Below are 16,318 nucleotides of genomic sequence, written 5' to 3'. Positions count from 1 at the left end.
GCGAAAATATAGGTCAAAATGAATGTACATAGTTTTTTAGGACAAATGAACGAAATTTTTGTTTGAATGTGAATTATGTACATAAAAGAAAATATACTTCAAAATGAATGCATAAAGGTTTCTTTTGGACTGCGCCCTCAAGCTCGAAGCGGGGATTACCTTGTCTCCGTTTTGATTTTACTTTAATTCGCGTGGTCTAGTTATATAAAGATAATTTTTTCCGTTCAACGCAAAGTTGCAGTTGGTCTGGTGGCTTCTATGCGGGGCGAATCATGGTCTGGTGGCTTCTATGCGGGGCGAACCACTGTGTGCAACAATTTTTTTACTTTTATTTGAGAATTTTCTGCATATAAATAAATAAAATGCAAGGGTGCTATCTGAGAAAAAAACAGTGCATGCGGATTACCGCCACCTCAGCCACTGACTGTACGCCCCATCACGTTGGCACCCGTAATGATACAGCTGGATACGATAGAAAGCACCGTATATAAACAAGAGGACAAGTTAGATGACTAGAAACACGTATTTTACAAGTTTATACACTAAACTGACCGTCGTGTGCAAGTTCTGTGACTTGTGGTGTATTTACCTCTATTTATAATATCATATCTTTATAAATAAGGTGCTATTATGGATCATATAAATAATAAATAAGCTTATCTAAAGTATAAACTTTGGTATCTGTATCATTCACTCGTATTATACCTCCGTTTTGATTTATTAGTCCCCTTGTATTTTAGGTCAAAAAATTTTCCTTTAGTTTAAATACCAAAAATTAACTTTTAAACCATAAAAAATAGTGTCATTGAAAATTTCTTTCAAATACGAATTCAACAATATAAGTTTTGTGACATACAACTTATATTTTGTTAAGGAAATATATGGTTGAAATTGGGCATAAAATACGAAGGGGACTAATAAATCAGGACAGTGGTAGCATGTTACCCATGTTTCGGTTACTCTTTTTAAAATCTCCAACGGACTTATCATTTTTCACCGTATGAAAAGGATTGTAAATTTAGGAGGGTGACATGTGAGTATCATCGTTAGACCTGTAACATCAAGTGTAAAGTTGCAATCGGTATGGAATTTTTAGCTACAAAAGCAACATTTCCATCGCTTTTATCCGTAACGAGCAGGTACTTATCGAAGTAGAAATGCATTAGCAGCAACGGGCAAACCCGGTTACCCGCGGAGCCAGCCAGCCAGAGCAACCCAGACCCGGTCGCACCCACACCGCCAGGCGCCAGGACAGAAATTTGTACTGCTAGCATACGAACAACGGCCACCCTTCCTTCCCCCACGTCCCGCCAGGACCCACGCGTCATTGACCTATCACCTCGCGACGCCCGCATCAAATCAAACCAACCAACGAGGATTTATTATACCAAAGGGATAATAAATTACTCGTATTACTTACCGGGCGAGGCGACACGGGGGAAGGGGAAAGGAGGAGTAGAAGCATCGGGTGCATCTCGTCTCCGCGTCCCGCTGCCATTCCTTCCTTCCTTCCTTCCTTCCTCTGCTCTGGCCTTCTTCCTCCTTCCCCAAGGCGAGAATCCGCGGCGGATTGACCCGATTTCGATCCCGTCTCCAGATTTCCCCTCCACCTCCACCTCCAGACACCCACCGCAATCCGCTCCCCCTCAACGTGCGCGCTCGCGCGCTCCCACTCGCCCCCATCCTTATTAATTCCCCTTCCCTTCCCCACCTCTAAACCTCCTCCTCCCCTCTTCCTCCCCGGCCTCGGCCTCGTCCCCGTCCCCGTCCCGCAACGCCGCCGCATTGCTCGGCCGCGGCGTCGATCTAGACTCTCTAGAGGCGTCTGCATTTCTGTGTCTTCTTGTTCGGTTCGATTTGGCTTGGTGCTCGATCCGAGGGGCGGGGGAGAAATGTGGGTGGCGGAGCGGGTGCTGGGGGAGCGCCGGATGCGGGAGATCCAGCGCTTCACCCGGAACGCCAAGCTCACCGTCGTCTGCCTCATGCTCACCATCCTCGTGCTCCGCGGCACCGTCGGGGCGGGCAAGTTCGGCACGCCGCAGCAGGACCTCACCGAGCTGCGCCACCGCTTCATCTCCCACCCGCAGCGCGCGCTCTCCGAGCACCACGACGCCCGCTCCAAGGCCTCCGACGCCCAGGCCCAGGCCGCCCAGGCCTCCGCGGGGAAGGCCGCCGCCCGGGACGACGAGCCGGAGCCGCAGCCCAGGTCGCTCCGGGACCCGCCCTACACGCTCGGCCCCAAGATCTCCGACTGGGACGAGCAGCGGGCCGCATGGAACCGCCGCCACCCGGAGACCCCGCCCTTCCTCAACGACGTCAAGCCGCGGGTCATGCTCGTCACGGGGTCCTCGCCCAAGCCCTGCGAGAACCCCGTCGGCGACCACTACCTCCTCAAGTCCATCAAGAACAAGATCGACTACTGCCGCATCCACGGCCTCGAGATCTTCTACAACATGGCGCTGCTCGACGCCGAGCTCGCCGGCTTCTGGGCCAAGCTCCCGCTCCTCCGCGCGCTCCTCCTCGCTCACCCGGAGGTCGAGTTCTTCTGGTGGATGGACTCCGACGCCATGTTCACCGACATGGCCTTCGAGCTGCCGTGGGAGCGCTACGGCCCCTACAACTTCATCCTGCACGGCTGGGACGAGATGGTCTACGACGACAAGAACTGGATTGGTCTCAACACCGGCAGCTTCTTGCTGCGCAACTGCCAATGGTCGCTCGATTACCTCGACACCTGGGCGCCCATGGGGCCGAAGGGCCCTGTTCGTATTGAGGCTGGGAAGGTGCTCACCAAGTACCTCAAGGACCGACCGGTCTTTGAAGCCGACGATCAGTCCGCCATGGTGTATATCCTCGCTACCCAGCGTGAGAAATGGGGTAACAAGGTGTATCTCGAGAATGGCTACTACCTCCATGGCTATTGGGGCATCTTGGTGGACAGGTACGAGGAGATGCTTGAGAATTACCAGCCGGGGCTCGGCGATCATCGGTGGCCACTGGTCACTCACTTTGTCGGGTGCAAGCCATGCTCCAAGTTTGGGGATTACCCTGTTGAGCGGTGCCTCAAGCAGATGGACCGGGCCTTCAATTTCGGGGATAACCAGGTGTTGCACATGTATGGGTTTGAGCACAAGTCTCTTGCGAGCAGGAGGATCAAGAGGATCAGGAATGAGACCAGTGACCCTCTTGATATGAAGGATGATTACGGGTTGCTCCACCCAGCGTTCAAGGCCCTCAAGACTTCTACATGATAACTATAGTACACTACTTCCACGTTTATTTTGTTCGTTCGTTCTAGATTCTCTTGGATCAAAATCCTATAATTCTTCTTTTTGTAGACTCAGGGTAACAAGGAAATCTGGTTTTGGTATCAGGGGACGGATATCTATGTTGTACTGTGAAATGTTAGAGAATGAAGTTATGTTGTTGATGGCACAATCTATGTTTTCCGCTTCTATAAATCGCTAACTGGTCACTTCTAAATAGCTCTATGGATTTCCTATTTATTTGTTGTTACCATTTTCATTTGTCGCAAGTGTACATTTCACTTACCTAAATGTTATTGTTCGTGTGCTTATTGGTTCTTCTTCAGTAGGATATGGTCGTCCCTGTGAGCCAATTATTTTGCTTCCCTATTTGCATTGCTATTGGTGGTAGTTGGGTAGGAGGATATCTTGTTTTTTGTCATATATGAGCTGCTGGAAATCCTCGAAACTGTACCTGCCTGATGTGTCCTAGCTTCAGCTTCATCAGTTTAGTTTTGAAGCACTTAATATGGCTGGTATGCAATACATCAGTTTTCGTGTAGTTTGCAGTTCTGACCAAATTGAGAGTTGATATGAACTTGTTAGTGCTGGGTGGTCTATATATCAGTGATGATTTCCTCGTCATGAGATTATGGTTTGTTTAGCTATTGCCAATGCAGATGCCCTGTTATGTATCTTCTGGATGAACTGCTACCTTTTTTCAGTTTCTAGTCTACCTGTGAATTCGCCTGAGCGGATTTTCAGTTTTGAACGTAGCGTAGCAGGTTTGTCCTTGAGTGAAGCAAATCACTTTGAGACTTGTCTGGTTCATTTTCATAGGGTAATTCGGTTATCTTCTCCTAGTAGTTGTAGAGTTCTGCATCTCCTAGTAGTTGTAGAGTTCTGCATACTTAAGAGGACCCCATAACTTTTGGCTCCATGTGTTGTGTGGTGCTGCCATGGATCTGGTCGGTGTTCAGTTTCAGAATCCTATGCCATCACATGGTCAGGAGCTCAAGTTAAACTTCGAGTTCAGTTACAAAATTCGTGATGTCTGAGTCAACGATTTGCTTCCCTCGACGCTGCGAGTTATTAGTTCTCATGCCCCAATGAATTCTCTACCCTATGCTCTAGGCAGTCAACTGTGGTAGATGCTAGAGTATTGTACTGTAACTGCATTTCACATGCCAAAGTAACGAAGCTGATTTCAATCGAGCATGTAGCCTATTAAGACAATAGGGTAAAAGGAAAATGGACAGGGAACCCTGTCTATCAATTCTGTCCTGAATCTGAGAGTATCCATCATCTGTTCTTCCAGTGCTCTGCTGCAAAATTTGTTTGTGCTCAAACTAGTCCTGACTTTTTCTCCCACTATTTTGACGTATTGCTAAATTTATTGGTAGTAGTCGGCGTAATATTCAAATTGTTGGGCTTGCAGCTATATGGAAGATTTGTAATCGAGCTTGTTTCGATAAAAAGCTTGTGAGATCCCTTGTTGAATTCATATGTTCTTATGCTTGTTGCTTTTGACAATATTGGGCAGGCCTGCAAAACCCTGCTGACAGGATGATGCTTCCAGAGGAGGCTTTGGCACAACATGCTGATGGGACTGGGGAAAATGAAGGTGCACCTCTCAATTTGGTCAGAACTCGACTTGGTGGAGCTGATGGTGATGAAGAAACAAGTGATGCAACAGAAGAAGCAGACATGAAGAAGACCAGGTGAAGAATTATAAAAATGAGCCTTGGCCTTAGCTTATGATGGTCCTTTTTAGTTTTTGTTTTGCTGTTAGCGGTGCATGAGGCGGCTATAACCTTTTTTTTTTTTGGTTTTTGTTGTGCACACTGAATGCTAGAGTTAAAAAAAAAACTGCTGGATGCTATAGTTGAATGTTGGTCATTGTGTTATCCTTATAGTGGAACAGATCTTTTTTATCGCATGGAAAAAAATGTAAGTTTGCACACTGGAGCAAGCATTGGATCGGTCTAAACTCAAAATTTCATACGCCGGTGCTTGCACTTGGTCTACCGTAGACCTCACTTGCAAGTGACATGAGTGCGACTGTAAAGTACTCCCTCCGTCCCACTAGATACATCCATTTAAGGAACAAGCTTGGGACAAGCTTTTTCGCACAGAGGGCGTAATTTAGATATGCAGTAGGAGAGAAAGGGGAGGTGCACACCATCGTAGCAAAAAGCATAAAGCCGTCAGCGAGCAGATGTGAGACAAATACATCATGATAGACTCCGCAGCAATTGAATACGCAAATTTCTAGTATTAAATGGTTACGAATGGAGCAAAAACAACACCCTGTCTCTGTTCTAACACTTCCCAGCAGCCCAGAAGCAAATCTCGTGCTCCAAATGCTGCTGGGTTCTTATTGCCTGGCTCCCCAGCGACAGAGGACGCCATCTGCTACACCAACGCTTATTTGTATAGCTGCTTCAGTCTTCTCGCAGCTTCAATAATGTTCTCTCTGTGGCCAAATGCGCTGACCCTCACAAAGCCCTCGCCACCGGGCCCAAATCCACTGCCAGGAGTAGTGACCACGTTTGCCTTCTCAAGGATCTCTGCAAAGACATCCCAGGAATTGCGGCCAGGGAAGTGCACCCACACATAGGGGGCATTCTTGGCACCGTAGACGTTGAATCCGAGCGACTCAAACGTGTCAACAATGATTTTGGTGTTCTCCTTGTAGAATCCGACAACGTCTTGCATAGCCTGCATGGTGGACATGGGATGAGAAGCAGCAGTGCGAGAAGAAGCCATACAATAAAGATTTCAAAGCACTGAATCCCTACCTTTAGACCCTCTGGAGAGAGGCAGCCTAAACCACCGGCCTGAGAGATGGTCGATGCGCCATTGAAGGAAGTGCAGACTATGCGGTTGAAATCTTTAGCAACTGGATGCCCATCAGAGAAAAGGAGCTCCTTAGGGACCACGGTCCAACCCAGTCGGACACCAGTGAACCCAGCATATTTAGAGAAAGACGCTGTCTCGAGGGCAACCTACACGTCAACAAACCATAATGATACAGGTTCAGCTTGACATATTTGATGGAAACAACTTGCTAGTAGTCCTCAGAAAACTGGACCGAACATGTTGGTAAAATTCTTAAAATTTCCATAAAATGGTAAGCTAAATCTAGAAACATAGAGCCTACCTCCTTTGCCCCAGGAATTTCAAAGATGGATTTTGGGCTGTCATCTGATATGTACATGGCATAAGCAGAATCATAGACTATTATGGACCCATTGTCCTTTGCGAATTTGACCAACTGTGTTAGCTGGTCCCTAGATGCAGCAGCACCAGTAGGATTGTTGGGTGAACAAAAGAATATGATATCTGTCCGTGGGACCTTGGAAAGATCAGGGAAAAATCCATTTTCAGGACTGCATCTCATGTATTCAATATTTCCATACTTCTGAACATCCTGCTGATATAAGTCAGTTTGCCCCATGATAACACTTGAATCAACATATGCCTGTTGAAATGGATGTATCATATTAATTTTGCAACATATACAATAGTACAAAAAGTAATAATTTATCATAATTATAGGATGAGAACAAAGAAAAGTAGCAATTATATCACCACAAACATCACTTAGGTTTGGGAATCACAAATATATAAGGGAACAACAACTGAAGTTTAAGATCCATTGCAGAATTTTATTACGGGATATGATGGGTCTTGAACTGCAATCTTCACTTTAGATCCAAAAAGAACCTGAAATTTTGAAGCATAAAAGTTATGAGCGACAATGTAACGTGAACAGTAGACTAAAGGGTGAGAAGAGGCATTCTGAACCTGTAGACGAGAAATGTCACATTTTGCACCATCAGAGACAAATATATCGGTTTCGTCGATACCAAGATCCGCATAGTAGGTTGCAGCAATTGCTGCCCTTAGTTTCTGTAGAAACAATTAATGCACCATTTTAATGATGAAAATGACATTTGAAAAGAAAATTGTCAAACATATAATTGAAAAGACAAACTTTAAACTCATTGTAGACAAAATCAAGAGCCACACAAGTATCTGGATAAGAAAACTCCGCCTATGTTGTCTCAACATAGCCGGTCCCAAGCCCGGGTAAAGGAGGAGGGTTGTGATAGGCTTGGTGAGCCAACGTGAAAACTCAGCCACTCTTATGGAGATGAAACCCAAAAGTATTTGGATAAGCCAGTAAAAGAAAAGTAAGTATCAGCCCATTAAGAGATTATGGATCTCTCCAGACAGACAATCTAAAGCATGGAATTAACAATTCAAAAGCCATAACTAAATGGCCACAGCTTCAGATGTCATTAGATGTTGGTAAACCTGCATGGCTTAGCATACCATCTTTCCTAGTCAAATAATCTGCGATCGGACTAGACCACTTTTACAAGCATATGTGAAAAACAGTTACACCCACCTTCTTAGCCATCTAATGGTGTCTATTGATGGATTAACAGAAAAAAGGTTGTGCATTAGTAAACAGAAACAGATGCCATTTTAGTTATGCCACTACCTTTCATAAGAATATGCCAAGATATTATAAAATTGTGATGTTACGAAAATATTTTTCCAGACTAATCTAATGATACTATTTTTACATAACAATCTAAATAATTATCATTTTCTTTCCATACGCCTCCCAAACTGGGAGCCGGGTTCCATTATATGCATACCGGAACAGAAGTAAATGATTAACACATATATTCCAAGTCAGATTAGATAAGTTTAATTGCATTCTTCCTACGGAGTCATCCATTTAAATATAGTGAAGTGGGAAGCAATATTACCTTTTCACCTTGTTCAGCTCCATAACCACTGTAGCCATCCACTGTGGATAAAGCATGTGCTCTCTGCGTTTATACATAGATCGGTCAAAGAACAATATTGGATAGCGAAAGAGGAATTATGCAACGCAGAATGAAAACATGAACTTTCTTAGTCCACTCTCTGCAAAGATGTGTACTGTGTCAAATATTTGAGTAGCCATCCTTTACCAAGGAAAAACATAAACATGAGCATGAACATTTTGCCAAAAGAAAAAAACACCATGCATTACATCTACAAACATGTTTCAGAAAAATTAGATTTTGTCTTCTTTTTTACTTCCTGAGATAAACAAGGTCTAATGTACTCCCTCCGGTTCTTTTTACTCTGCATATTAGGTTTGTCTGAAGTCAATCTCATCCAACTTTGACCAAGTTTATACAAAAAATTATTAACATTCACATAACAACACATTTATTATTAGATCCATCTCGGAATATATTTTCATATTATATTTATTAGATGTTATAGATGTTAATATTTTTTAATATAAATTTGGTCAAACTTAGCAAACTTTGACTTCAGACAAAGCTAATGTGCAGAGTAAAAAGGACCGGAGGGAGTAATGCAGCTAGCAATTTCTTGTTTTCCGGAGCGATGAGATACCTCTGCCATGGCATTTGTTATGACCTCCGGAATGGGCTCAGTAGTGTCACCTATTCCCAGACTTATAATTTTGGCGTCAGGATGCTTCAGCAGATGAGCTGCCCTTCTTCTGGCAATCTGAATGGAAGTTGAGAGATTATCACTAACAAAACCCAAATCCCTAATGCGACAGTATGAACAAGAACAAAACCAAAGAACAACAACGCAATGATACCTCGGGAAACAAATAGCCTGCTTGGAGCTTGGCTATGTTGGCATTCCGCGAAACCTTCGTCGTGTAAGCTTCGCCACGGAAGCATAATATTTCAGTACACAACTACTAGGTCGAAATTTGGATGTATTTGAGACTAAAGTGCTGGAGACAAAGAACAGTACATGTATCGGCGGCCGGAGAGCTACTGGCGCAGCGTACATTAACGGGCAGCCTTCTCGTCGTCCGGAGGTGGTTCGACTTCGATGCCCTGCAAGCACTTCAAGAGAGTGACTCGTCGAGCTACCGAAACGCGCCGTGCGGTACCGAGAGGGGAAGAAGTTGGGTACCTGAGTGAGAAGGAAGGCGACGAGAGGAAGGACCGGGGAGTGGTCGTGGTGGAGGGTGAGGCGGTAGTTGCCATCGTCGTCGGCGGCGGGCGTGGCGGCGGCGGGTAGATAGGTGGAGGGGGAATCAGTACAAGCTTAGCCCTCCCAACGAGGGAGTGAAGACAGCACTCAGATAGGCCAGGCTGGGCCGGGCCGCGCCGGTCGAGTCCACCAGATATCTTGGAAGGCCTGCTCCGGTTCGCTGCTCTGTTTATTACCGTGAAACTTCCGCAACACTGGCCCTCTTTGGTTCCGCGAGTTAGAGTTGGTTTGGATTAATTTGGACTCAACCAACTCAAAAATATCTAAATATGAGGGTTAATTTGGGTTAGATGCATCTAATCTATTTAAAAAATTTAACTCGCCCAAAAAATGCTTATTTGGGTTAGTTTTTCTTAGGACCATTAAAAAAGCAGATTTTTCTCTCGCTCTCCACGTAGCAGATCCCTTCCCACTTCTCGAAGCTTCTCGTCCTCTCCCTCCCTCCCTCTCACACCGTCCGTGAAAGGCGCCTCGCCGTATCTGCGCTCCCATCCGCCACCAGTAAGCAACCCCGTCATATCCTCCCGTTCCAACCTCCTCGTCTCCCCGCAGCCCGCCCGTCCGTCGGTAAGCAGTCACGGCTCCTTGCGCGGTCATCTCGTCGGCCTCGGGCAGCGCAACTCCTTGCACAGGGACTGCAGATTTAGTCGGCGGGCTGCGCGAGAGGCCAGCGCGGCTCCTTGTCGGGTGCGTCTCCGTCTGCCTCGGCCAGGGGTCGCTCCGCCAAATTCGGCAGGTAATACGGTTCAAAGTAGCCAAATAATTAAGAAAGATTATTTATTATCAATCTAACCCTGTCATCCAAGTACCTCTTTAGTTATAGTTAGTTCAGGGTTGGTTTAGAGTTACTCTAACCTGTAAAACAGTGTACAGAGAAGACAGATTACTGCATACATAAAAAAAAGACAGATTAGCTGCATTGATTGATTTTTTTACAACCGCTTTCTCTCAAGTCAAACTACGTAAACATTGATCAAGTTTATAAAAAAATCATCAACGTCACAATATCAAATAAATATTTTGCATCATATATATTTGTTATCGTGAAAGTTTATATTATTTTCTATAAATTTTGTCAAACTTATAAATTTCAACTTTTGTCAAAACTAATATGCAGAGTAAACAAAAGCGAAGAGAGTACAAACACAAACAAAGAAAAATAATAGAGGGGAGAGGTGGTGTTGTCGTGCACCCTCACGTCGTCAAATTAGGAGCAGAGGCATGCACGCATACCGCGGACACCACTCCTGCGCACAGAACACTCTCACAGGCTGACTCCTCCGCCGCGCAGTTCAGTCCATGCGAGAGACGCGAGAGGGAGGAGAGAGATCGTGAGGAGTGGATTCACCTAATTCGGCTAACCACCGTCGCCCTTCATACTTTATCCTACGTCACCACTACACATAGTGGAAACGATTGTTTTTAGAGTCTGAGAACAAGATGATTTTTATTACACACACACAGAGGGAGAGATGGGGTTTGGCTGGAGGAGCTCTTATGGGCGTGTTTGGTTGAAGTTGTGAACAGTTCCCGCATCGCCTACACTTCTCAACCCAGCTGGTTGAGCAAAAACAGACCCTAATGCGCCATCTGCAAGTTGTTTGGTTGTCTGCATCTAGTGTCCCTACTTTAGGTAATACGTAAGTGCACTTTGTTTGGTTGCTTGCATTGGCTCAAGCGGCACATGAACACGGCGTACATGGTGTGCTTACCTTGTACCCTAGTTGGTGGTGAGCTTACCCAGAATGATCACGCCTAGCACACCAACGCCACAACACAACAATGGCGATGAACTGGACGAAGATGATGAAGTTCTTCAGCTTTAGCCTAAACTGACGATCCACATTGACACCTCCAACCTTGCCACTGTCAACACTGCTGCCTTCGTGCTTTCGCACCCAGTCGGAGTAAGCTTGTTCTGCTGCCTGCCTAGTCTTGAACCCTCTATGGTTGTTGTTACTATACAATGCCACTTGTGCACTGGCTTCTTTCCATGAACTATAAACCCCTGGAGCCTTACCGATGAACACGGCATACCACTTGCTCTAGCAATGGACAAGAGCACGAGTTGAAGCAAAAAATCAATGAAGCACACAAGTAGCAAGCAAAGTAGCACACAAACAACAATGGAGCAGAAGAGAAGAAGTAAAGCATGCATGATCATACGGCATAGCAAGTTCTACCTAGCACTACCTGGGTGTTAACCTACCACCACATCCAAAAGAGGATGTCGTCCTACCACTGCAAGTTCACCATCATCATGAGGGGTTAGTATATACCACTTCACCAAAATATACAGACCATCAAATAGTTTTTCAGCCCTAGCTACACAAAATGTACGTCGTCGTCGTCGTCGTCGCCGCCACAGCCATCGCCGTCGGGGATCATGCACGCTCACGGGCAGCACTACTCTAGTAGTAGTGCTTGCCCAGCCAACTCTTGAGGCACAACACCCTGTGAGCGTCTGCCATGGCAACGAACCCAACACCCTGGGCCTTGTTGTCAAGCAGGTGTCTGAGAGCTGCCATGAGAGCCTCGTCACTGAAGCCACCCTAGGTCATGACAGTGCCATACAGGTCAGGGTGGATGAAAGGGGCGATATAGTTGACTAGAGGGGGGTGAATAGGCAACTAACAATTTTTAGCTTTTATTTACCAATTTAAACTTTGCATCAAAGTAGGTTGTCTAGAAATGTAACTAGGTGAGCAACCTATATGGTGCAACAACAACAAGCACGCAAGCAAGCAAGGGATATAACACAAATAAGCTTGCACAAGTAAAGGCACGAGATAACCGAGAGTGGAGTCGATGAAGACGATGATGTGTTACCGAAGTTCCTTCTTTTGAGGGGAAGTACGTCTCCGTTGGAGCGGTGTGGAGGCACAATGCTCCCCAAGAAGCCACTAGGGCCACCGTATTCTCCTCACGCCCTCACACAATGCGAGATGTCGTGATTTCACTATTGGTGCCCTTGAAGGCGGCAACCGGACCTTTACAAACAAGGTTGGGGCTCTCTCCACAACTTAATTGGAGGCTCCCAACGAAACCACGGAGCTTCACCACAATGGAATATGGCTCCGAGGTGACCTCAACCGTTTAGGGTGCTCAAACACCCAAGAGTAACAAGATCCACAAGGGATTAGTGGGGGGAATCAAATTCCTCTTGGTGGAAGTGTAGATCTGGGCCGTCTCAACCAATCCCTAGAAAATCAACAAGTTTGATTGGCTAGGGAGAGAGATCGAGAGAAAATGAGCTTGTGGAGCAACAATGGAGTTTGGGGGAAAAGAGGTAAGGTATCTTGAAGAAGAAGACCCCTTTATATAGTGGGGGGACACATCCAACCGTTATGCAGTCCGCATCTGGGCGGTACTACTGTTGCTGGAGCGGTAGTACCGCTGCCATAGTGGTACTACCGTTGTGGCAAGCAGGCATAGGACAACCAGGGCTAAGAAAGAAGAAGTACACGCACAAGAACGATACTACCGCCCTACGGGCGGTACTACCGCTAGTGAGCGGTACTGCTGCTCCCTACAGCTGCTGGAAAAACAGAGGAGGGCAACGAGTTGTGCGACAGTAGGAGCGAATGTAGGAGCAGTACTACCGCTTAAACAAGCGGTGCTACCGTGCCCTACTGTCGTCCCTACTACCGCTCCCATGCGTGGTCTTTTACGAAAACCCGACACGAAAAAGTCGAGACCACAGCAGGGGCGGTGGTACCAGCGGTACTAACAAGCGGTACTACCGCCCTGGCCACGGTACTACCGCGTAGCACAAGGCACCCCTTGTTTTGCACAACACGGAAACACCAACAGGCAGGAAGATAGTGAGGGTGCAAGGAAAATGTGTACGTGATGATTCCACCCATACTCTTCTGAAACGGATCCCCTCTTGATAGTACGGTTATCCCTATGACTCAATTTCACCGAAAAGAAACGAAGGAAAATAATCCGTCTAAAGTGAAGTCCTCGAGGGGAACGATCGCAAAGTGCCCTTATAATAGATCACCTGAAACACTTAGTGCACACGATTAGTCCGCAAACGTATTGTCATCAATCACCAAAACTACTTGAGGGATAAATATGCCCTTACAATCTCCCCCTTTTTGGTGGATTGATGACAACACGGGATTTGCACAAAATAGTGACTGAAAATAAGCAAACCCCCTTCTAACAAAATATAGACGGGCTCCCCCTAGAGGTGTGCACCAAGGAATTAGCACGAAAGGCTATGTGCACATCTTTAGGATCAAACTCCCCCTATATTTTGTAGGCAGGCAACATCCTTGCATATAAGAATAACAACAAGTACAACTAAGCAAGGACAAGCATGAGGGCAATAATATAAATGCTGAAAATGAAGCATCTCACAATATAATAGGGTACTTGATACTAAAGTAGATAGGAAAGGGTAGTTCACATATGTCTTACACCATATGGTCTTGCTCACAGCCGAAAGAAAGCGAACAAAAACGAACGAACACAACAAACACGAGACACGAGAACACGAACACGCCAACACACGCGTGAACACAAGACCTAAGGCAAATCCCTAACTCTCCCCCTTTGGCAGTAAGACACCAAAAGGGGCGACACGACCCACGATGGTAGTAGGTCTCCATGGCATCACCAGTCATGATCCTCCTCCTCCTGAGAGACCTCTGCAGTATGGGGAGAAGCACGAACTCCGCTGTCCTCCTCAGTGTCAGACCACGGGTGTCGGTGTCAAAACCGGCGGATCTCGGGTAGGGGGTCCCGAACTGTGCGTCTAAGGCTGATGGTAACAGGAGGCAGGGGACACGATGTTTTACCCAGGTTCGGGCCCTCTTGATGGAGGTAAAACCCTATGTCCTGCTTGATTTATTCTTGATGATATGGGTATTACAAGAGTTGATCTACCACGAGATCATAGAGGCTAAACCCTAGAAGCTAACCTATGGTATGATTGTCTGTTGTCTATCGACTACCCTGGCCTCGGTTTATATAATGTACCAGAGGCCTAGGATAACAAGAGTCCTAGCCGAATACATCGGTGGGGAGGAGTCATTGTCTTGATCGCCAAGTCTTGTGGAATCTTCCTTGTATGCGGCAGCTGTCCGAACTGGCCCATGAGTATACGGCCATGGGGGTCCTCGGCCCAATCTAACAGATCAGGAGATGACGTGGTGAGTACCCCCTAGTCCAGGACACCGTCAATAGCCCCCTTAACCGGTCTTCAAGTTAGGGACGCTCCTCGATTCTTCCGAATTGTTCTTCGTCTTCAGTTGTCGGTCTTGAAAACTGGTTCAACAAATCTCATCTTCGATCTTGAGGATTGCCGAAATGCATTCGACGAGTTTACACGTCGAGTATCCGAGGAGCCCCTTTAAGTTTCCGGCCTTTATCAGTGCCTTGTTATTTTTATGCCACACCTCGGGTTTGAAGTTGTTCCCGGGAGGCAGTGTCCTCTTGCGTCCGAGTTCTAACGCCGGACTGCGTTCGAGGTATTTTTTGCAGCCGAGCACCAATGCCGGACTGCTTTCGAGCTCCAACGCCGAAATGTATCCGATCTCCAACGCCGAAATATATCCGAGCTCCAACGTCGGACTGTGTCCAAGCTCCAACGCCGGACTATATCCGAGGTGTCATATCACCTTGGTTCAAAAAAGTTGAAGGAGTTCAGCCGAGCTTAATGCCGGAAATGCCCTCTATGGAGCCAGCCACTAGCGCCCGAGCTTTATGCCGGACTGCTTCCGGGGTGGTGCACCATCCCGACTGTGGGCTGATTTTCTGTCAATGTTTTTGATTGGTGCAATTTATTCTCTGCTGAGATATATAACTAGTAGCCCTCAAGGTGTGTATCGGTTTAAAACCCGAGATGCACCTGAAGGATGACGTAAGACCGCTAATCCCAGTAGCCGTTGAGACTCAGGTTAATTTGCAAAATCGGCCTGAGGATCAAGTCCTAGCTCGGCAGAATACTTCGGGACACAAAAAGTGGCATGCTCAGTCCTCAAGACTCAGGTTGGGTGCGACCGACCAACCTGAGGATCAAAATCTCCTCGGCAACTGTATTGCACTTAAAATTTTCTGCATTGGACAGGCAATGCAGTAGCCCCCGAGACACTGGTCGGATGGCAACACCAGATCAGGGGATCGATGTGCCCCTTTAATATTTATAAATAATAAGCCCGAAGCCCAGTACGCCCCAAGCCTTAATGCGGGCACGGGTGGCCGAATTAAGGATCGATATCCATAGTAAAATCACAAATTATGTGTAATGACTCTATGTATCCAAGTACTTTACATCATTTAATGCTCGGATCCGCATTGTACAAAACTTTGTTGACCGACCATCGGCTTCCACCTCCTCGGCCAGTAGCCTAGGAGTGTTTGTCCTACTTTATAAAGCCTTTATGAGGGCAAAGATTTACGACAGACAAGGCGATCTGGCCATACAATTTTATAAACAAAGGTACGCAGAGAGATATGTTATATTACTGTTTAACATAAGAAATGTCTTCCAAAGAAAATAGTCCCGCTATCGGTTCCTTTCTTTGGTTTGTCATGCTAAGCATGATCATGAAACCTCAACTCTAATGTAAGAGCAAAATATCAAGGATTTAGTTTGGGAGGTCAGTTAATAGCCCCCGGTAGTGTTTGGCGACAGTCGAGGTCAAGCCGTAAACACTTCGGCCATTGTTATGAATGGCCCGTCATTTAACACCGTCATCGAATCGCTGACTAGTTTACGCTTATTGTGACAGTCAGTTTTCGACTTTCTCCACCGAGGTGCTTAACCATGTGAGCTGGAAGCACAATCGCAGTGGTTCTCCCTTTGCACACCTAGCCGAACAAAGCGGAACGTAGGAGGCAAGCGCAGGAGCCGGGCAACCCAACTATTGACCGAAGACACAATTCGAAACCAATGCATATATAGTGAGATCCGAGGATGTTTTTGCCGAATCTATAAAGGTGTCCGGCATTGCACTGTGAGACTTGTGCTAGAAACACACAAATAGTTTAAAAGTGCCAAAAGCTTGAAA

General features: G+C 46.3%; 2 protein-coding genes across 2 annotated transcripts; one reads left to right on the top strand and one right to left on the bottom strand.

Moving 5' to 3' along the window:
* Positions 1 to 1,443: 1,443 nt before the first annotated feature.
* Positions 1,444 to 3,438, top strand: LOC123085628 (probable xyloglucan 6-xylosyltransferase 1). The gene has a single exon (XM_044507291.1). The coding sequence runs from the start codon at positions 1,893 to 1,895 to the stop codon at positions 3,249 to 3,251; it is 1,359 nt and encodes a 452-aa protein (XP_044363226.1). The 5' UTR covers positions 1,444 to 1,892; the 3' UTR covers positions 3,252 to 3,438.
* A 1,994-nt stretch (positions 3,439 to 5,432) lies between these two features.
* On the bottom strand, positions 5,433 to 9,423 carry LOC123085627 (probable LL-diaminopimelate aminotransferase, chloroplastic). The gene is made up of 10 exons (XM_044507290.1): positions 9,216 to 9,423; positions 9,051 to 9,136; positions 8,890 to 8,957; positions 8,676 to 8,792; positions 8,033 to 8,095; positions 7,056 to 7,160; positions 6,924 to 6,974; positions 6,409 to 6,729; positions 6,047 to 6,253; positions 5,433 to 5,966 (listed from the first exon to the last, which is right to left on the bottom strand). The coding sequence occupies exons 1-10, from the start codon at positions 9,287 to 9,289 to the stop codon at positions 5,673 to 5,675; spliced, it is 1,386 nt and encodes a 461-aa protein (XP_044363225.1). The 5' UTR covers positions 9,290 to 9,423; the 3' UTR covers positions 5,433 to 5,672.
* Positions 9,424 to 16,318: the final 6,895 nt, after the last annotated feature.

This window comes from Triticum aestivum, chromosome 4A, assembly GCF_018294505.1.
Source record: "Triticum aestivum cultivar Chinese Spring chromosome 4A, IWGSC CS RefSeq v2.1, whole genome shotgun sequence".
In the NCBI taxonomy this organism is placed as follows: domain Eukaryota; kingdom Viridiplantae; phylum Streptophyta; class Magnoliopsida; order Poales; family Poaceae; genus Triticum; species Triticum aestivum.
This window is presented reverse-complemented; position numbering and strand designations above follow the sequence as displayed.

Coding starts and splice junctions, on each gene's coding strand:
- LOC123085628 (XM_044507291.1), top strand. CDS start 1,893: ATGTGGGTGGCGGAGCGGGTGCTGGGGGAGCGCCGGATGCGGGAGATC.
- LOC123085627 (XM_044507290.1), bottom strand. CDS start 9,289: ATGGCAACTACCGCCTCACCCTCCACCACGACCACTCCCCGGTCCTTC. Junction 6,975..7,055: donor GTGACATTTCTCGTCTACAG/GTTCAGAATGCC, acceptor TCAAAATTTCAG/GTTCTTTTTGGATCTAAAGT. Junction 6,730..6,923: donor TTCAAGACCCATCATATCCC/GTAATAAAATTC, acceptor CCATTTCAACAG/GCATATGTTGATTCAAGTGT.